This window comes from Rhinolophus ferrumequinum, chromosome X (assembly GCF_004115265.2).
Source record: "Rhinolophus ferrumequinum isolate MPI-CBG mRhiFer1 chromosome X, mRhiFer1_v1.p, whole genome shotgun sequence".
NCBI lineage: Eukaryota > Metazoa > Chordata > Mammalia > Chiroptera > Rhinolophidae > Rhinolophus > Rhinolophus ferrumequinum.
In genome coordinates this window covers 86,997,604-87,019,909 of record NC_046284.1, presented here as the reverse complement: position 1 = coordinate 87,019,909, position 22,306 = coordinate 86,997,604, and the positions used below count along the sequence as shown (strand labels likewise).

At 37.8% G+C, this 22,306-nt stretch overlaps 1 protein-coding gene across 1 annotated transcript in view; it reads left to right on the top strand.

Annotated features, from left to right (window-relative positions):
- Positions 1–6,839: 6,839 nt before the first annotated feature.
- RP2 (RP2 activator of ARL3 GTPase) overlaps positions 6,840–22,306 on the top strand; it is a 41,179-nt gene continuing 25,712 nt past the window's right edge. The window contains exon 1 of the mRNA XM_033105841.1: positions 6,840–7,146. Within this exon, the coding sequence (XP_032961732.1) occupies positions 7,045–7,146 (102 nt within the window). The 5' untranslated portion in view covers positions 6,840–7,044. The remainder of the gene's footprint in view (positions 7,147–22,306) is intronic.

Genomic DNA, 22,306 nt, shown 5'->3' with positions numbered 1-22,306 from the left:
GACAACGGACACCGCAGAAATACAAAAAGTTTTAAGAAGTTACTATGAGCAACTATATGCCAACAAATTTGACAATCTGGAAGAAATGGACAATTTTCTAGAGGCGTACAACCTTCCAAGGCTAACTCAAGAAGAAACAGAAAACCTGAATAGTCTGATTACCACCAGGGAAATTGAATCAGTAATCAACAATCTCCCAACAAACAAAAGCCCTGGACCAGATGGCTTTACAGGTGAATTTTACAAAACGTTCAAAAAAGAATTATCACCTATTCTCCTCAAGCTCTTCCAAAAAATCCAGAAGGAAGAAGGAAGACTCCCAAACACTTTTCATGAAGCCACTATCACCCTGATCCCAAAATCAGACAAAGACACCACAAAAAAAGAAAACTACAGGCCGATATCTCTAATGAACATAGATGCAAAAATCCTCAACAAAATATTAGCGAACAGAATTCAGCAATACATTAAAAAGATCATACACCATGATCAAGTGGGATTCATCCCTGGTATGCAAGGGTGGTTCAACATCCGCAAATCAATTAATGTGATACACCACATTAACAAAATGAAAAATAAAAATCACATGATCATATCAATAGGTGCAGAAAAAGCATTTGATAAAATCCAACAGCCATTTATGATAAAAACCCTTAAGAAAGTGGGAATAGAGGGGTCATATCTCAACATAATAAAGGCCATATATGACAAACCCACAGCTAACATCATACTCAATGGGGAAAAGCTAAAACCATTCCCCCTAAGATCAGGAACAAGGCAAGGTTGCCCACTATCTCCGCTTCTATTCAACATAGTGCTGGAAGTTCTAGCCACAGCAATCAGACAAGAAAAAGAAATAAAAGGCATCCAGATTGGTAAGGAGGAAGTAAAATTATCATTATATGCAGATGATATGATACTATATAGAGAGAACCCTAAAGACTCCACCAAGAAGCTATTAGAGCTGATAGATGAATTTAGTAAAGTAGCAGGATACAAAATTATTATTCAGAAATCAGTTGCATTTGTATATACCAATAAGAAAACATCAGAAGGAGAAATTTAAAAAACACAATCCCATTTACAATTGCTCCAAAGACTATAAAATACCTGGGAATAAATTTAACCAAAGAAGTAAAAGATCTGTACTCAGAAAATTATAAGACACTGAAGAAAGGAATGAAGGAAGATATAAATAGATGGAAAGACATACCATGTTCATGGATAGGAAGAATTAATATAGTTAAAATGTCCATACTGCCTAAGGCAATATACATATTCAACGCAATTCCTATCAAACTACCAACAACGTTTTTCACAGAACTAGAACGTATAATCCTAAAATTAATATGGGAACATAAAAGACCCCGTATAGCCTCAGCAATCTTGAGAAATAAGAACAAAGTGGGAGGTATAACAATACTTGACTTCAAATTATACTACAAGGCTACAGTAATCAAAACAGCATGGTACTGGCATAAAAACAGACACATAGATCAATGGAACAGAATAGAGAGTCCAGAAATAAATCCATGCCTATATGGCCATTTAATCTACGACAATGGAAGCAAGAATGTACGATGGGGTAAAGACAGTCTATTCAATAAATGGTGCTTGGAAACCTGGACAGACACATGCAAAAAAATGAAGCTGGACCACCTCCTTACACCATATACAAAAATAAATTCAAAACGGCTTAAAGACTTAAATGTAAGATCTGAAACCATAAAATACCTGGAAGAAAATATAGGAAGAAACTTCACAGACATTACCCGGAGTAAGATTTTTACTGATATATCCCCTCACGCGAGGGAAGTAAGAGAAAAAATAAACATGTGGGATTATATCAAACTAAAAAGTTTTTTCACAGCAAAGGAAACCAGCAATAAAACAAAAAGGGATCCTACTGAATGGGAAAAGATATTTGCCAATGATATAACTGATAAGGGATTAATATCACAAATCTATGAAAAACTCACTCAACTCAACTCCAAAAAAACAAACGACCCAATTAAAAAATGGGCAGAGGACTTGAAGAGACATTTTTCTACAAAGGACATACAGATGGCAAACAGACATATGAAGAAATGCTCAACCTCACTAACCATCAGAGAAATGCAAATAAAAACCCCAGTCAAAATGGCTATCATCAATAAATCAACAAACAACAAGTGCTGGCGCGGATGTGGAGAAAAGGGAACGCTTGTGCACTGTTGGTGGGATTGCAGATTGGTGCAGCCACTATGGAAAACAGTATGGAGGTATCTCAAAAATCTGAAAATGGAACTACCCTATGATCCAGTAATTCCACTCCTAGGTATCTATCCGGAGAAATCCAAAACTCCAATTCAAAAATCTTTATGCACTCCTATGTTTATTGCAGCACTATACACAATAGCTAAGACATGGAAACAACCGAAATGCCCATCGGTAGATGACTGGATTAAGAAACTGTGGTACATGTATACAATGGAGTATTATGCAGCCATAAAGAAGAAAGAAATCTTACCATTTGCAACAACATGGATGGACCTAGAGAACATTATGTTAAGTGAAATAAGTCAGACAGAGAAAGATAAGTACCATATGATCTCACTTATATGCGGAATCTAAAGAAAAGAATAAGTGAATGAACTAATCAGAAACAGTTTTGGAGACAAAGAGGAAAAACTGAGGGTTGCTAGATGGGCGGGGGGGGGTGGGGGTAAAGGGGAAGGTGAGGGGATTAGAAAACAATCAGTAACCACAAGATGGCCACGGGGTTTGAAAATTAATCTGGGGAACGTAATTTAGTGGTTACCAGAGGGTAAGGGGGTTGGGGGGTGGGAGATGAGGGTAAGGGGGATCAAATATGTGGTGATGGAAGGAGAACTGACTCTGGATGGTGAACACACAATGTAATTTATAGATGATGTGATACAGAATTGCACACCTGAAATCTATGTAATTTTACTAACAATTATCACCCCAATAAATTTAATAAATAAATAACAAAAAAAAGAAAATAAACAAAAAAAAAGAAAGAGAAAGAGATCCTACTCTTAAAAGTCCCAGGGACGGTCAGACCTGCTTAGGTGTTGGCCATCTATATGATATTAACCTTTTTCTTGTATAAGATTTAGGAAATGTTATTAAATATCCTTTTATTAAAACTTTTGCCTCGTGGCATCAGTTATCTTGCCCAAATCTTTCTTTTTCACTATTTGGAATTTTATACCATACAAATGTGGTTGAGTAGCAATTACGTGGGTTGGGATCTTTTGATGTCAGACTGAGAGCTTATTTTTGATCTACATGCATAAAGGAAACTAGGAAATATAATTTAGCCTAGGTGAAATGGGAAGTAGCTCTTTTTTATTAATAAACTCCCAAGGATAAAAAGAAATTTTATAAACGAACACACTCTGATTAGTTCTGTGGTTTTAGTTTTATCATAGTCAGTCCCTTTCCTGAAAACTATTGAAATGAATATTTGGAAGATGGAAATTTCACTAGAAAAAGATTTTTATTTATTTATTTATTTATTTATTTATTTATTTATTTATTTATTTATTTATTTATTTTTTGGTCTAGAAACTATTTTTTAAAAATATTTTCCATTGGAACTTCTTTGCTGTAAAAAGTTAGTGGAATTGCTTTTTATTTTATGCTGCTAAAACCATTCACTTCTGAGAAGCCTTTCTTGACTTTTCCACCCTCCCCACCCCCATCTGAATTAGAAGTCTGTTTCCCCTGGTATTCCTCTTCTGTACTACCAAATATTTTTACTTGGCTTACATTAAGAATTTTACCAACAACAGTGAGTAAGATACCTTATGCTAAAAGCAGTCAGAAATATATACATTTTTATAAGCTGATTACACAAAATTTTTGATGCTTTTTAAAATAATTGGAACTGGTCAATAAGATGGTGAAAGAAAATTGTTCAGACTTACTTAAAGCTAATGTATTAGAAGAGATGGCTCAAAATCTATTAAAAGAAAAAAGTTATCTGCCTGTACAATTTTTTAACCTCCCATACTTCTTCAGTACATATATATAATACTATTGACAGAATTGACACCCACTGTGGTAGCCAGCCTCTGAGATGAAACCCCAAAGATCTGTGCCTTCCAGTATTTATTCCTTTGTTTTGTCCTCTCCCTTAGTGAATCAGGGCTAGCCCTGTGTAACCAATAGGATCCAGTGGAAGTGATGTTGCCTGACTTCTGAGGCTACATCATAGAGGCCTTGCAGCTTCTGCCTGGGTCTCTTGGAACGGTCACTCTTGAAACCCTCAGCACAATACGTGAAGTCCAACTACATTAACGCCATGTGCTAGAGAGATCACACGTAGAGGCCCAGAGATTTCATATACAATGATTCCTGGCCAGTGCCCCAGCCGTTCAAGTCATCCCAGCTGAGGCTCTGGATGTAGCATGGAACAGAGTTGAGTTGTCCCCATTGAGCCTTGTGGAAACTGCAGATTCGTGAGCAAAATAAATAATCATTGTGTTAATCCATTAAGTTGCAGGTGGTTTGTTAAGCAGCAATGGATAATGGAAACACTCTTCCCCTCCTTTCTCCTTCACTTATAAAGTGTTTCCTTAGGTGAGTGCAGAGTGAGCAATCACATGTCAGGTCAACTCAAGAATAGGGATTTTTTTTAGCTATTGTTGCTGGGGCAATTGAGTTATTCATGCTGTGGAGACATACCTCTTTAGGACTGTCTTCTAAGAGGTAACTATGTCACTTCTGTGGTCAAGACACACAGGGGACCCAGACCACCTCCAGTCTCTGTGACCAGGTGGAAACCCACAACCCAACTGTTAATATAAATGAATACCTCCATTACACTGAACATGAAGGGCAGCTTTCTATAGAAAAGAAGTCACAAAAGTATAAGTTATAGGTGGAAAAAGCAACCAATTTCTGTCTGGACTCTGCAGAGTTACAGCTGCCAGCACATGTTCCGTTTTCAGGATCTGCTCTCCACACGTGTTTGTAATACGGAACTCATCTCTGCAGCTGCAACAATTAGACCAGGGCTGTACACTGACCAATTGGTGTAACCGTTCTATTATCGACTGGCCAGCAATTTATCTGGTTATCTCCCTTGAGAATCTAAACTAAGATATAAAAAGATTGTAGCATGCATTTGCACAGAAAGGCCATGAGGAATAAGGGTGCGATGTTTGTTCTCAGCCATGTACGTATATGCCAGTGAGTAAATAAAGAGAGATAGTTTGCAGAAAAAAGTGGTGGTGAGAATCCATTGGGGAGAAGAGAGGAGAAAAGAAAAAAAGAGCACGAGAGAGCTCTAGCACTAGCTCTGTTTATTGGCTTTCTAGTTCCCAGTTTTTAAAATGTAATTTAATTTTCCTTTATTTTATTTTTGGTCAGGGGGTGATGGTGGGAAGAGGCTTAACAGAAGGGGGATTTTATCTTCACTTTTGGTTAAGGGTCCCTGAATAAATCACTGTTGGAACTTGTTTCCTCCATTGTGCTACATGGTGGTTATAATTTTAACATTCTATGAATTTAAAATATCTAAGGATCTTACCCAAAACATCCTCACATAGACCTTTCATCTCACTCTGAAGAAGAAAAGTATGCACTGGGTAAAGATCCTATTGCCTAAGATCTGGAACTTAAATTTGCAGTAATTTCTAATACTTGAGAACATGCACTTTTCTTCCTGATTATGCAATAAAGGACAGGAAGTGAAAAAAGGAACATTCTTAATGCTCAAGTCAGAGACTCATTTAGGATATACACTAGATGTGAATAAGTGTGAGAAAGTAAAATGATCACTAAATTTAAACCTGAACTGATCCACATTTGATGTCCTACCAAGATGTCAAAATACTGTGCTCAGAGAATTAAACCAATAACTCACGTTTTCTATTACATAAGCAATACATGTGTATTGAGTAAATTCAGCCCAACTATAACAAATATTAATATTTAGTGTATATATATTTTTTAATATCTCAAGACAAACCCTATACCATTTGCTTAGAAGATTATTTATATGGTAATGCCTATGTCCTCAACTAGGCTATAAACTCCATGAAGAGAACCCTTTTTCTATAACTCCACCCTGTCCCCCACACACACATTTCAGTCACTTTCTTTGGGAAGGAATATGGAAGAGATTATAAATGCTTTCTTCACTAGCGTGCAAGTATTCATTCATTTGACAAAGGTTTTATTGAGCACCTAGTATGGAGTTGGGCCAGTTCTAGGGACTTCAAAGGTACATGCCCTTAAGATAGTTTTTCTTGGTCTCAAGAAATTCAGTTCCGATGGGAAGAAGATACACAAATAATTATTTTACTAAGTACTTCTGTAATTTTAGAGTGAAACGTGGAAGTTTTAAGAAAGCACAGGAGAGAGGTCAAAGAGGGTCGGGGAGGTTGTTGGCGAAGTTTCCTGAGGGAGTGACACTGGCCAGACGATGTAGGGACGGAGGACGGGTAATGAGGGGAGAAGTAAGAAATATGGATTTCAGGGCCCCTTCCTGTGTCAACAGCAATTCCTGTTCCCTTATTATTTGCATAATAAAACTGTAGTTCAACGTTCAACTAGGGATCCGTCCCGCACCTCGAACTTGAAAACTGAGAACCAAGAGCAAAAACGTTGCGGACCAGGCACTCACATCAGCTCGAGAGCCCCACGGAGTCCTAGGAGGGCGGGGCAGAGCTGGGGGCGGGGTCGGCCGTTAGTGCGTTAGAGCCAGCCGGGCCCGCCCCTTGGGGCTCACGCAGAAGCCGGGCGTTGATTGGTTGTGTGCGTGCGTCGACCTCTTTTCATAGGCAGCGCTGGGGGCGCTGAGCGGTTATTGGCTGTGGCGGGTCGTCAAGGGCGACTGTGAGGAAAGAAGAGAGAGAGGGTTGTGGGCCTCGGAGGAGAACCCAGGCAGCCGGCGTCGGGGCGGTTCCTCGAGGCTGTCTTTTTAGATCTGTGGGGCCCAGGAGCCCAGGGTTCACACCGCACTCCAGGAGGTGCCTGAACAAACGGGCCGACGGGGAGTAGCGGCTGGGAGACCCGCGGGCCGGGACCATGGGCTGCTTCTTCTCCAAGAGGCGGAAGACTGAGAAAGAGTCGCAGCCCGAGGGGGAGGAGGAGCGGCCGAAGCAGTACAGCTGGGACCAGCGCGAGAAGGTAACCACCGAGTCCCGCAGCTTCTGGTCTCAGCCCTCCCAAACCGCTCCACGAGGGTCCCTTGCGGCCCCAGGAGAGCTGAGGGGGCTGACCCAAACCAATACCTCTCAATACCTCTCTCTCTCTCTCTCTCTCTCCTCTCTCTCTCTCCTCTCTTCCTCTCTCCTCTTCTCTCTCTCTCTCTCTCTCTCTCTCTCTCGATTGAAGTCAGGATGAATGACTTTTGGGGGAGGCGTATAATACAGCGTTAGAGAGGCTCTGCGGAGGACCGTGAAGCGCTGGAAGGGGCCTTAAAGCTCACTGTCAAGGTAGATGGACCGTTGAGGGTTTTCCCTCCGCTCCGCACCCTAACCTCCGGTCCCAGGATGGACTCGAGAGAAGGAAGGAGAAGGGGCAGTGCCCAGAATCCCAAATCTGCTCTTTCTCCGGCAGCGCCGAGCGGGGTTTTATCCAGTCCTCTAGTTACACATGGGACTGATTCTCATCTCTTTCACGGCTTATGTTCTTTCTGGGACTGTTTTCTCTTTTGTCTGCCCTAGCCAGTAAATCTCTTTGGTACCTAATGGTATATTCCACTACTGAATTTTCTCAATTACGAAGTGGGCTGTTTAACATACAGCTTTGCTTTCCCTCCTCTTCCAGTTACCCGAAAGGAATCATGAAAAGTGAATCGGTCTTGGAATGTGTGTTAAGACTGTATGGTGAAAATAACCAGCATAAACTAGGCAGTATTTGTTACTGCTTTAAGTGAATGATGACGCTCTAATTTTTACTTTTTATATAGCCAGAAACGAGAAAGCTTTGAAAAGATCCACTAGTCTTGCACAAAACACTTAGTCATAAATTTCGTAATGCTTCCTCTTTCTACATAGTTCTCCATTTGTGTTTAGTACAATACTTTGATAGACTTATCAATTATTTTTCTTTCAAACCAAATGAGAGATTTTTAAAATGTGTGTTATGAACACAGCTCCTTGGTTAATGTAACATATCTTTGTCCATGAATGCTTTATAGTAAATTTCTTATTAATGTTTTGATTTCATAGACCTGGCTGTGTGATTTCCAATCCCCAGCAGAATTTACTTATGTAAACTCAGTTTTTCAAGAGTCAAAATTAAGAAAGTGGATGCTTTTTGCAGACTTCTCAGCCCCATCTTTCTGCCCTTTTCTCAGATCCTTCTTAGGTTGCGTGGTATATTTATTAATTCTCTCTTATCCCTACTTGTAGCAGCATTTTATAATGTAGGAATGGAAAGTATTGTGCTTTCTGTCATGTAAGAAGATTGTACCTGTCGTTTAAAATTACTTGGTGTACAGTTTGTAAAAGATTCATTTCCTCAGCCCTATTAGTATTTCTGACAATGCTGTTTAAGCTTGAACTGTCTGCCATAGAGAAGGTTGTGTATTTATTTTTATTTTAGCTTTTTGTTTTGAAATCATAGTCCCAAACTAACGTGCTTTTGGTTTTTATTTAAAGTAATCTATTATGGTTGCCCTCTGACTCATTACTTCATAACAAATTCTTACAGTTAACCTTCATTAACAGGATGTTCATGTTAATCTTTCTCCTTTCAGATAAATGGATGTGCTCTGTGGTGTTTTTTTAATTTTACTCTTTGGCTAAGTAAACACATTTAAACAATAGAATAGTAGACACCAATATCTAAGCTTCCTCCCCGCCAAATGAGTGTATAGTAAATTTTCAATTGTAGACATTGTTTTCAATTTACGGGGAACATTCTTTGGGACCACTGCTGGGTACTGTAGTTGTAGAGGTGTAAGAGATGTTCCTGGGTATGTAAAATAAGCTCATGCTTCTGGGTATGTGGATAATAAAAACTAAAATCTTGATCAACTCAACTAATCAAAATTTTTCTAAATGAGCATTTTTATTCTGAAAACAGCCCAGTTTTAAAATCTTTTGGACTATTAGAGAAAGAGAATTACCAGCTTACATTTTGAGACAGTGGAGACGACCACATTTCTAATCATTGCTTTTTCTTTTTGGAATTTTGTCTTTTGGGAATTCAGAGGAATTCACTCTAGGTGCTTCATTTGTGATAGCCTGCTAAATTTTATATGATTTTAAAGATTTATATGATTTTTTTTCTAGTTCCTTACCTCTTTTGAGGCCAATTTGGGCGAGTGTACAGACGTTCTGTATTAGTCTGATGATGCTTTTACTGAGGTTAGCATGGTCTTTATTGCTCCCTGAAGATTTTAACTGTACCTTAAAAGCAATAGAATGCAAATACAGCCAATAGAAAGTAAATGAGATATGTTGCATGTATATTAACAGAATGGTTTGTATTAAAAGTTTAGACTTCTATAACGTGATCAAGCATTATAGCATATACAGTTTTAAAGTTATACCAGACAATTACCATTCAGCTTGTAAGACTTTAGGTGTAAAAACAAAATGTGTAAAATAAAATGTAAATAGTTATTTATAATAAAATATAAGTACGTAAAATACATATAAATAAAACTCTAGATCTGTGAGTTGAAAAAAAAATGTGTTGCCTATAAAGTTTTCCTCACAACTTGAAAAACTTGTGTTTAAATTTTTCCTTAGGTTGTGTAATCAGAGTATCTTTATTGAGAGGCACCCTCTGGGTTTTGGGTTTTGAGTTGTGTAATTGGGTCAGTCTTAGGGGACTGAAGCTAGAAGAAATTGTCTCAATTAGAAAGAATGTTTGGGGACTAAGTGTTGTCATGGCAACTGATATACTGTAATCAACAGTGTAAGAAGTCCGTTTTCTATTGCCGCTGACTTTGAAAAAGAAAAAAAGCTTACTGTACAATTATACATTGACATGATAAAAAATATTTTAGATTTGTAAGGTCTGTGTTTAAATCATTTGGAAAGAAATGCTTTTATCCTTGTTATCTGTATGTTTCCTCCCATAGCTAGGCAAATTTTTCAATATATAAGTACTCAAACAACAAGGAAGAATCAAAATTATAAGAATTATCCCTGCCCTTGAAGAGCTGAATGGCTTTTTTAAGTTGAAACAGTACGAACAAAGGGAAGGTCAGTGGTACAGAAAAGTAGTTTTAATTTTCCAGTTAGTCATACCAGTTCTCCTCCTAGATGATAGAAATGATGGCATAAGTATGAAAATTATTGTTTTGAGTATGGATAACATCTTGTATCCATTACATTTGTCTTATATTCAATAGAAATAATACTAAACAAAAGCCTTATACCAGAGATTGAAGTAACTGCATTTTGTTCAGTGTCTGTTGTGGATCTTTACATAAAGCAGCCAGTTTGTGCATTTCGGGTTCCTTGGCTATAAAATGGGACAGTGCTGAAGATTTCTCTGTGATTTAATAAGGTAAAGGCCTGTCCTGAGGAAGAGGGGTTACACAGTCATGGTTACCTCTAAGGACAGAGCTCGGACCAGAGGTTGGGCAGGACAGAACTGGCCTTAACATAAGGCAGATCGTATTCCCCGAGCTGTTCACCAGTGGAAGTGTGGCATTGAGGAACTGATCTCTGTGTTAGTGAAAACATTCAGACTAGAAAGAAGTCTGTATTGAATAGAGGGCTAGAGGCTGTTTTTAGCCTGTTAAGTACATAAGGTATTCTGGTTATCCATTGCTGTGTACCAAAACTTAATGGCTTAGATTAATGGCAAGTACTTGTTTTGTTCACAACTCTGCAGTTTGTGTGGGGCTTAGCAGGGCTGGTTCTCTGTTCTATGTGGCATCAGCTGGGGCAGCTTGACTTGGGGCTGGAGGATCTGCTTTCAATATGGCTTAATCACAGAACTGGCTGGCAAGTTGCTGCTGGCGTTTGGCTGGGAGCTCAGCTGGGGCTGCGGGCCAGGGGCCTTTTCACGTAGCCCTTGCTTCCACACAGCGTGACGGCTGGGTTCCAAGGGCGAGTGTCCTAAGAGAGACTGGTAGAAGCTGCGTGGCTTTTTCCTAACTAGCCTCTTAAATGATGTAGCAGTACTTCTGCCACATTTGGTTGGTTGAGGCAGTCACAAATGTCCACCCACATCCAAGGGGAGGGGATCTCTTGATGGGAGAGGTGTCAAAGAATTTGTCAACATGTTCTAAACCCTTTACATAAAGTTGGTTTTTTTAGAGGAAATAAATAGTTCTTTATTCATTTTAAAAACTTTTTTGAGATATAATTAATATACCATACAATTCACTCACTTAAAGTGTACAATTCAATAGTTGTAATAGGTTCACAGGTTATGTTAGCATCACTATGATCTAATTTTAGAACATTTTCATCCCGCACAAAAGAAACCCATACCCACTCTCCCTCTCCCCCTAGAAACCACACTTTTACTTTCTGTCTCTATAGATTTGCCTTATTTTGAACATTTGTCAATGGAATAATACAATATGTGGTCGTTTGTTGCTAGCTTCTTTGACTTAGCATCTTTTAGAGATTCATCCATATTGTAGCATGTATCAGTACTTTATTGCTTTTTATTGCTGATAACATTCCATAGAATAGATATTTTATTTATTTATAAATAAATTTTATTTATCCATTTTATTTATCCATCAGTTGCTGGACATTCACATTGTTTCCACTTTTTGGCCATTACAGATAATGCTGCTGTGGATATTTGGGTTTTTGTGTAGACATATGTTTTTATTTCTCCTGGGTATATACCTGAGAGTGGAATTCCTGGGTCATATGGTAACTCCATGTTTAACTTTCTGTGGATCTGCTAAACTGTTTTTCAAAGTGTCTGCACCATTTTACATTTCTACCAGCAATATATGAGGGTTCCAATTTCTTCACTCATTTAAAGTTTTGATAAAGGGAAAAAGCACAGGGAGTGGAAAGTATGTGGGACTGAGGTTTGAATTTGTATTCTGCACTCCTGCAGCTCACTGCTAAAGTCATTTAGCTTTTCCAGCCCTCAGTTCCCTAAGATCCCTTCCAGTTCTCTAATTCTTTGAGCATCTCATGAGGGGATGTAAACATTGCTAGAAGTGTTCAGTCAGACTGGGTGGACAAAAGGAATGTGATGAGATGTGAAATTAGATTAGATTAGATGATAGTGGAAAACCCTTTCCAATTCTAAAATTTTATAATTCTAGTTCATGTTTATTTAGCAACATAGTGAGCTAATATAAATATAATACTTCACCTCTCATCATCAATATATAAAGATCAAGGTACTAGTATTTATTATTTCTGTAGTTACATGGCACTGCCATTTTAATTTGTGAAATAACCTTTCTACATAGGTACATAGACCTGAAACTGACTTAACAATGTTTAAATTTTAAGTAATTTGTTTATTTTAATTGAAGTATAATTTACATACAACAAAATTTATCCTTTTACATGTACAGTTCTTTGAGTTTTGACAAATGACACAGTCATGTAACTACCACCACAATCAAGATACGGAACAGTTCTATCATCCCCCCAAATTTCCTCATACTCCTTTGTAGTCATCCCTACCCCCACCCAGCCTCTAATCAGTTTTTATCCTTATAGTTTTCTCTCTCTGAGAATGTCGTATAAATGGAATCATATAGTGTATAACCTTTTGAGTCTGGATTCTTTCACTTAGCATGCTACATTTAAGATTCACCTGTGTTGTTGCATGTATCAGGAATTCCTCTTTATTGCTGAGTAGTATTCCATTATATGGATGATACCATGTTTGTTTATCCATTCACCAGTTAAAGGACATTTGGGTTGTTTACAATTTTGATAATTATGAATAAAACTACCATAAACATTTGCGTACAGGGTTTTGAGTGAACGTAGGTTTTCATTTCAGTTAGTAAATACCTGGAGGTGGGATTGCTGAATCATATGGAAATTGTGTTTTAAATTTTACAAGAAACTGCCAAACTACTTTCCAAAGTTGCTGTACCATTTTGCAATCACACCATCAATGTATGAGAGATCCAGTTGTTCTCCATCCTCACCAGCACTTGGAATAGTCAGTTCTATTTAAAAAAAATTTAGCCATTCTAATTGGCGTGTAGTGGTATTACATCGTGGTTTAATTTGCATTTCCAGATGACTGGTTATATTGAGCATTTTTCCATGTACTTATTTGCCATCTGTGTATTTTCTTTGGTGAAGTGTTTATTAAAATATTTTTACCATTTTTACTGGGTTATTTGTTTTCTTATTGTTGAGTTTTGAGAGTTTTTTGATATATCCTAGGTACAAGTCCCTTGTCGTATGTGTGTTTTGCAAATTTTTTTCCCAATTAATGACTTGTCTTCTCTTAACAGTATCTTTTAAAGAACATGAGTTTTAAATTTTGATGAAAATCCAATTTTCAATTTTTTTTTCTTTTTTGGATTATGTTTTTGGTTTCACATCTAGGAAATTTTTGCCTAACCAAGATTACAAAGATTTTCTCCATTGTTTTCTTCTAGAAGTTTTAGAGTTTTGGGTTTTATATGTATGTGCTATGATCCATTTTGAGGTAATTGTTAAATATGGTGCACGGTATAGGAGATTCTTTTTCTTTTTCTTTTTTACATGTAGATATCCAATTGTTCCAGCATCATTTGTTGGAAAGATTATCCTACTGTGAAAAAAAAAAAAGATGATCCTTTATTAAATTGCCTTTGCACTTTTGTCAATATATATGTAAGTCTATTTTTGAACTCTCTATTCTGTTCCATTGATTTATGCACCTAGTAAACATTGGTTTCTGTTTGAATGTGTTTGTGTACTAAGGAACCAGATTGCTTAGGTCTGAGACTAAGCTCAAACACCTACTTGGGCAAGTTATTTAGCCTCTGGGGGCCTCGATTTTCTCATCTATAAAACAGAGATAATTATAATACACAACCCTCTTAGGAGTTTATATGAGGATTGAGTGAATGATTATAAAGCACTTAGAATGGTGGCTGGTACGTATATAGTACTTCTCAGACTCCTGAGTCCTTTTTTTTTTTAACTTTTATTTATTTTTTAAGTGTGTTTTTCCAGGACCCATCAGCTCCAAGTCAAGTAGTTGTTTCAATCTAGTTGTGGAGGGTGCAGCTCACACTGGCCATGCAGGGATCATACCAGCAAACCTGGAGTTACGAGCATCGTGCTCTAACCAACTGAGCTAACCGGCTGCCCCAGACTCCTGAGTTTTATTTTGGGCTTCTACCCAGATTGGATTTCCATTAAAATTAACAAATGTTATTATTTCATCTCAAATTATCATTATGGAAGTTTAACTATGGAGATGAATTTTAATGAAAAATTTGCATCACTGCTCAGTAAAAGAATAAGATGTGCTTTCTGTTAGGAAAATAATGCTTAACTTAGTTTAGTACTATGTTTCCCTGAAAATAAGACCTAGACAGACAATCAGCTCTAATGCATATTTTGAAGCAAAAATTAATATAAGACCCAGTCTTATTTTAATATAAGACCAGGCCTAATATAATATAACGTAGCATAACATAAAATAATATAATATGGGAGTCTTATATTAATTTTTGCTCCAAAACACGCATTAGAGCTGATTGTCGGGCTAGGTCTTATTTTCGGGGAAACACGGTAGTTGTATCAGGTGAATTCCAACTCCTGAGATGTTTCTTTGATTTTGAAAGTATATCCACTATCTTTTACAGATTGTACAGTGTTTCCCCGAAAATAAGACCTAACCGGAAAATAAGCCCTAGCAGATTTTTCAGGATGTCATCCCATGAACATAAGCCCTGATGCGTCTTTTGGAGCACAACTTAATATAATACCCAGTCTTATTTTCAGAGAAACATGGTAGTAAGAAATACAGCCTACACTAAGCTCACGTCATGAGTGAATCTTGGGAAAAAGTAATTTAAAACATAATTTTTTCATCTATGTGATTTTAGTCTGAGAACTAGTAACTTTTGCAAAATTATTACGGTATTAAGCTTCAGGTTGTTTATTATTACTTTTTGTTTTGAAGAACTTTCAGGGATTGTTGAAAAAGTACCACAACATAAATCCTAAGTTTCTTTGTATACCATGTTGACAGTCTAGATACTTTTATACTATAAACCTCTTTAGCTATAGTCTCTTTAGCTGTAGGATTAATTTCTCCCCATGCACTAGGAGAACTGAGGTGTTCAGAAAAAGTACGTAGAAGAATAGTAAATTACATTGAAGTCCTCAGCATTGGACTAAATGTTTGTGCTCCCCGCCAGCAAATTCTTATGTTGGAGTCCTAACTGCTAGTGTGGCTGTATTTGGAGGTGGGGCCTCTAAGGAAGTAATTAAGCTTAAATGTGGTCATAAGGATGGGGTCCTGATCTGATAGGATTAGTGTCTTTATGAGCAGACATTAGAGAACTTACCCTGCACCCACCCGGGAAAGGCCATGTGAGGATATAGTGAGAAGGCAGCCATCTGCAAGCCAGGAAGAGAGGTCTCACCAGAAACCAACACTGATGGCACCTTGATCTTAGACTTCCCAGACTCTAGAACTGTGAGGGGAAAAAAATCTGTTGTTTAAACCACCCAGTCTGTGTTGCTTTGTTATGGCAACCAATCTTAGTCTGCTCAGGCTGCCATAACAAAATACCATAGACTGGGTGGCTTAAACAACAGACATGTATTTCTCACAGTTCTAGAGGCTGGGAAGCATCAAGATGCCAGTAGATCAAGTGTCTGGTGTCAAAGTTAAATACAGCCAAACATTCCTTAAAGCGGTAAAAACATTTTATTCAGTAACTACTGACAATTTGGGAAAGTGCTGATCTCTGTTCCGATTGGGGTGACTTAAGTGGAGAATGGGGCTGGGGGGAAAGCAAGGGCTCAGTAGAGTCAGAGAAGTGAAAATTGTAAAGTTGATCAGAGTAAATGTGATTTGGCCAGCTGTGTTTGTTAACTGCCGTTACCAAAACTAGGATTCTGTCCTCCCCACAGAGACTGGTAGACAGAGGCCCATCCTTCCTGATAGTTATACTTCAAAGGAATGGCTCTGAGGTCCTTGAAAAAGGTATTCCTGAGTTGTAAGAGATACATATTGACAATTGTAAGCCCTATTTAGTAAATGCTCTAAAAAAAAAGAAAAAGAAAAGGTCAGGGGCTGATCTTCAGGTGTTGACTACAACAAATAGTAAATGTTCCAGGTAGGGTTGAGCTTTCTCAGGCAGGCATTTTAATGGGGGGCCGGAAGCTTCCTAAGGACACAGTTTTGTGCTGCTAGAAGCCATGCCAGAGTTTAGTCAAGTCTCTTAGTGCAGGGCTTTGGACAGAGGTACAATGTCCCAAGAGTTGTACAGTTGTCAGTGGTAAGGGCCTGCTTCCTGTACTCAGCCTCCTTGCTGTGTGCTCACGTGGCCTTTCCTGGGTGCTTGCAGGGGGGACAAGAGGGGGAGAGAGAATGAATGGGAATGAATGAGAATCTCTGCTCCCCCTCCTTTCTTCCTCTTCCTCCTCCTCTTCTGCCTTCCCTCCCCCTCCTACTTCTCCCGTCATGAGGCCCTCACCTTCTTGACTCGATCTAAACCTAATTACCTCCAAAAGGCTCCACCTCCAAATACCACCACATTGTGGGGTTAGGACTTCAACTTTTGGATTTTGAGAGGACACAGACACTCAGTCCATACCACAGCCCAAGGAGACTAAGACAGCAGCTCAGTCATTTTAAAGTTAAGAATAGATTTTATTTCTGCATTTACAAGCCTTCACTACAACTACTGATACAGTACTAACTATAATTAATGTAGTTGAAATTTCTGTTCAATACTGTACATCTTATATATCATTTCCCATGCAAAAAAATTAGTTAAGTTCCTTTAAGTAACAGGTACTAAGTTTTATTTTTTTATTTTTAGGTAAACATTAGTTTGTTGCCTACTTAATTCTCATAAATATGCTTGCAAATGTTTGAACTTGTTATCTGTGTCTTAGGCAAGGATAATTTGGCCAGAATCTTGAACCCCAAATCACTTGAACCCCAGGAAAATACACATACAATTTTACATTAAAGTTTGAAGTGATTTCTGGTAGTGAGAGAAATCGTAAACTGAAGTTGAAGATACCTCTTGCCCGTTGAGCTTAAGGCCTTCGTAGAGACCGGCCAACTCCTGGGCGGCTTTTCCCTACACCTGTTGGTGGCGCCCTTGATCTTCTTACTCCCGCTGTGGGAGGTGGATTGGTGCCAACAAGACAAACTGAAGACCAAAGCATGTTTTTACCCTCCTTAAGGCCTAAATCAGGACTGATTTCAACCACTCTTGCATGTTCCTTTTTCCCACTTTTAAGACCTGGACTGGATCAAAATCCCATTCGCCCATTCCATGTCCGCCTTGCCACCCCCTTCCACGGACTCTTCCAAGCGGAAGGCAGCCTCAGCTTCCTTTTGCTACTGCAGACGTGAGAGAGAAGAGAATGGAAACGACTGGCATTAGAAGGAGTGCCTCTGCCTGGCTTTGTGTGTAATTATCTTACCACTCAGCAGTGGGCCAACTTGAACAGTGACCTAACTGAATGTCCCTAAGAACACCATGTTCCTGATCAATATCAGACTCTCTTCTTTGGAGATGGGATGGGAATGGGGGATGGGGAAGTATGTGATCAGCAAACTCAGTTACCCTTCACATTGACATAGTTAAGAGACAGCTGGAGACCACCAACCTCAGGTTCCACCAGGTGCTGGGGGAAAACAGGAGAACAAAACAGATAACCCCTCGCCTATGGAGTTTATGTTCTAATGGAGGGCAGGAGAAGACAGAAAACATATACTTCATATATAGTGTGTTAAAAGGAAGCTTTTTTTGGAGAAAAATAATGGGGTAAAGAGGTAATATTGGAGGAGGTGTTTCAGTTTTAAATAGATTGGTTACAGGAATCCAGCCCAAAGTTTATGATCCACTAGGGGACATAGACTGGTATTTAGTGTGTAGGTGCTCAGAAAAGGAGAGCAGGCTTCTGGTTGAAGGAACTGGAAAGCTTCACGGACAAAATTGGACAGGTAGGCAAGTAGAACTGGGAGAGAGCCTTCTGGACAAATGAGAATCAGAGGACATAGACCAGTCACAGTAAGTGCTTCAGATCTATTGAAGAATAAAGTTTCTATAGGAGGGTGATAAGTGTTAGGACTAAAATGTAAGTTGATATCACATAGCGGTGTCTTACAGGGTAAGATTTTCTAATACCGAACCATTTTCACACAACCTGGGATAAATCCAACTTAGTTGAGATGCTTTCTCTTTTTATAGGATTGGTTTAATTTACAAAATTTTTTTTTTCATCTATAAGCATGAGTGAACTGGACCGATACTTTTCTTCTATTGCTATGTCTTTGTTTTTCTTATTAGGGTCTTGCTGAGCAGGCTAGCAACACGAGTTAGGGCTGGTGTTTTCATTATGGGAACAGTTCAGCCACTGCTTCTATTTCTTTAGTAGTAACAGCTTTTTATTTAAGCTTTTAAGTTCTTGAATTAGTTGTGGTAAGTTATTTTTAAGAGATTTGTTCATTCCATGGACAAAATCTTTTTTAAATTGTTGGCATATAGTTGTTGATGTTCTCTTTTTAATTTCTGTGTTATTTATAGTTATATATTCCCCTTTTCATTTATACCCTTTCTGTTTTCATTCTGTTCTTGATCGTTCTTGCCAGCTGTTTGCCTACTGTTTAGCGCCCCTCCTCCCAAAAAAAAACCTATTTGTGGCTTTGTTGATGTTTTCTATTGTATATTTGATTTCTCAATCATTAATCTCTGCAATTATTATATTATCTTTTTTTCCTTTCTGTAGGTTTATTCTGTTGTTTATTGTCTAATTTCTTAAGATGGACGTTTAACTCATTAATTTCGAGAGTTTTTATTGTAGCTATTTAGGGATATAGCTCCATCAAAGCACCATTTTTGCTGCATCCCGTATGTGGTGACTTAACATTTAATTTTAAGTAGTTTTAGATTTTGATTATGATTTCTTCTTTAACCCATGAATTATTTAGCAGTATACATTTTAAATTTTCAAATACGCAAAGGTTTTTTTAAAGTATCTTTAGTTATCAACTTTTTGTTTTTGTTTTTCTTTTTAATTTATTGGGGTGACAATTGTTAGTAAAATTACATAGATTTCAGGTGTACAATTCTGTATCACATCATCTATAAATTACATTATGTGTTCACTACCCAGAGTCAGTTCTCCTTCCATCACCATATATTTGATCCCCCTTACCCTCATCTCACACCCCCCAACCCCCTTACCCTCTGGTAACCACAAAATTACGTTCCCCAGATTAATTTTCAAAACCCCATGGCCATCTTGTGGTTACTGATTGTTTTATAATCCCCTCACCTTCTCCCTTACCCCCACCCCCCCCGCCCATCTAGCAACCCTCAGTTTTTCCTCTTTGTCTCCAAAACTGTTTCTGATTAGTTCATTCACTTATTCTTTTCTTTAGATTCCACATATAAGTGAGATCATATGGTACTTATCTTTCTCTGTCTGACTTATTTCACTTAACATAATGTTCTCTAGGTCCATGTTGTTGCAAATGGTAAGATTTCTTTCCTCTTTATGGCTGTGTAATACTCCATTGTATAAATGTACCACATTTTCTTAATCCAGTCATCTACCGATGGGCATTTCAGTTGTTTCCATGTCTTAGCTATTGTGTATAGAGCTGCAATAAACATAGGAGTGCATAAAGATTTTTGAATTGGAGTTTTGGATTTCTCCGGATAGATACCTAGGAGTGGAATTACTGGATCATAGGGTAGTTCCATTTTCAGATTTTTGAGATACCTCCATACTGTTTTCCATAGTGGCTGCACCAATCTGCAATCCCACCAACAGTGCACAAGCGTTCCCTTTTCTCCACATCCGCGCCAGCACTTGTTGTTTGTTGATTTATTGATGATAGCCATTTTGACTGGGGTTTTTATTTGCATTTCTCTGATGGTTAGTGAGGTTGAGCATTTCTTCATATGTCTGTTTGCCATCTGTATGTCCTTTGTAGAAAAATGTCTCTTCAAGTCCTCTGCCCATTTTTTAATTGGGTCGTTTGTTTTTTTGGAGTTGAGTTGAGTGAGTTTTTCATAGATTTGTGATATTAATCCCTTATCAGTTATATCATTGGCAAATATCTTTTCCCATTCAGTAGGATCCCTTTTTGTTTTATTGCTGGTTTCCTTTGCTGTGAAAAAACTTTTTAGTTTGATATAATCCCACATGTTTATTTTTTCTCTTACTTCCCTCGCGTGAGGGGATATATCAGTAAAAATCTTACTCCGGGTAATGTCTGTGAAGTTTCTTCCTATATTTTCTTCTAGGTATTTTATGGTTTCGGATCTTACATTTAAGTCTTTAAGCCATTTTGAATTTATTTTTGTATATGGTGTAAGGAGGTGGTCCAGCTTCATTTTTTTGCATGTGTCTGTCCAGGTTTCCAAGCACCATTTATTGAATAGACTGTCTTTACCCCATCGTACATTCTTGCTTCCATTGTCGTAGATTAAATGGCCATATAGGCATGCATTTATTTCTGGACTCCCTATTCTGTTCCATTGATCTATGTGTCTGTTTTTATGCCAGTACCATGCTGTTTTGATTACTGTAGCCTTGTAGTATAATTTGAAGTCAGGTATTGTTATACCTCCCACTTTGTTCTTATTTCTCAAGATTGCTGAGGCTATCCGGGGTCTTTTATGGTCCCATATAAATTTTAGGATTATATGTTCTATTTCTGTGAAAAACGTCATGGTAGTTTGATAGGAATTGCGTTGAATATGTATATTGCCTTAGGCAGCATGGACATTTTAACTATATTAATTCTTCCTATCCATGAACATGGTATGTCTTTCCATCTATTTATATCTTCCTTCATTCCTTTCTTCAGTGTCTTATAATTTTCTGAGTACAGATCTTTTACTTCTTTGGTTAAATTTATTCCCAGGTATTTTATAGTCTTTGGAGCAATTGTAAATGGGATTGTTTTTTTTAATTTCTCCTTCTGATGTTTTCTTATTGGTATATACAAATGCAACTGATTTCTGAATATTAATTTTGCATCCTGCTACTTTACTAAATTCATCTATCAACTCTAATAGCTTCTTGGTGGAGTCTTTAGGGTTCTCTCTATATAGAATCATATCATCTGCATATAATGATAATTTTACTTCCTCCTTACCAATTTGGATGCCTTGCCTTTTATTTCTTTTTCTTGTCTGACTGCTGTGGCTAGAACTTCCAGCACTGTGTTGAATAGAAGCGGAGATAGTGGGCAACCTTGCCTTGTTCCTGATCTTAGTTAGGGGGAATGGTTTTAGCTTTTCCCCATTGAGTATGATGTTAGCTGTGGGTTTGTCACATATGGCCTTTATTATGTTGAGATATGATCCCTCTATTCCCACTTTCTTAAGGGTTTTCATCATAAATGGCTGGTGGATTTTATCAAATGCTTTTTCTGCATCTATTGATATGATCATGTGATCTTTATTTTTCATTTTGTTAATGTGGTGTATCACATTAATTGATTTGCGGATGTTGAACCACCCTTGCATACCAGGGATGAATCCCACTTGATCATGGTGTATGATCTTTTTAATGTATTGCTGAATTCTGTTCGCTAATATTTTGTTGAGGATTTTTGCATCTATGTTCATTAGAGATATCGGCCTGTAGTTTTCTTTTTTTGTGGTGTCTTTGTCTGATTTTGGGATCAGGGTGATAGTGGCTTCATGAAAAGTGTTTGGGAGTCTTCCTTCTTCCTTCTGGATTTTTTGGAAGAGCTTGAGGAGAATAGGTGATAATTCTTTTTTGAACGTTTTGTAAAATTCACCTGTAAAGCCATCTGGTCCAGGGCTTTTGTTTGTTGGGAGATTGTTGATTACTGATTCAATTTCCCTGGTGGTAATCAGTCTATTCAGGTTTTCTGTTTCTTCTTGAGTTAGCCTTGGAAGGTTGTACGCCTCTAGAAAATTGTCCATTTCTTCCAGATTGTCAAATTTGTTGGCATATAGTTGCTCATAGTAACTTCTTAAAACTTTTTGTATTTCTGCGGTGTCCGTTGTCACTTCTCCTCTTTCATTTCTGATTTTATTAATTTGGGTCCTCTCTCTCTTTTTTTTAATGAGTCTGGCTAAAGGTTTGTCAATTTTGTTTATCTTCTCTAAGAACCAACTCTTGGATTCATTGATCTTTTGTATTGTTTTTCTGGTTTCTATTTCATTTATTTCTGCTGTGATCTTTATTATCTCCTT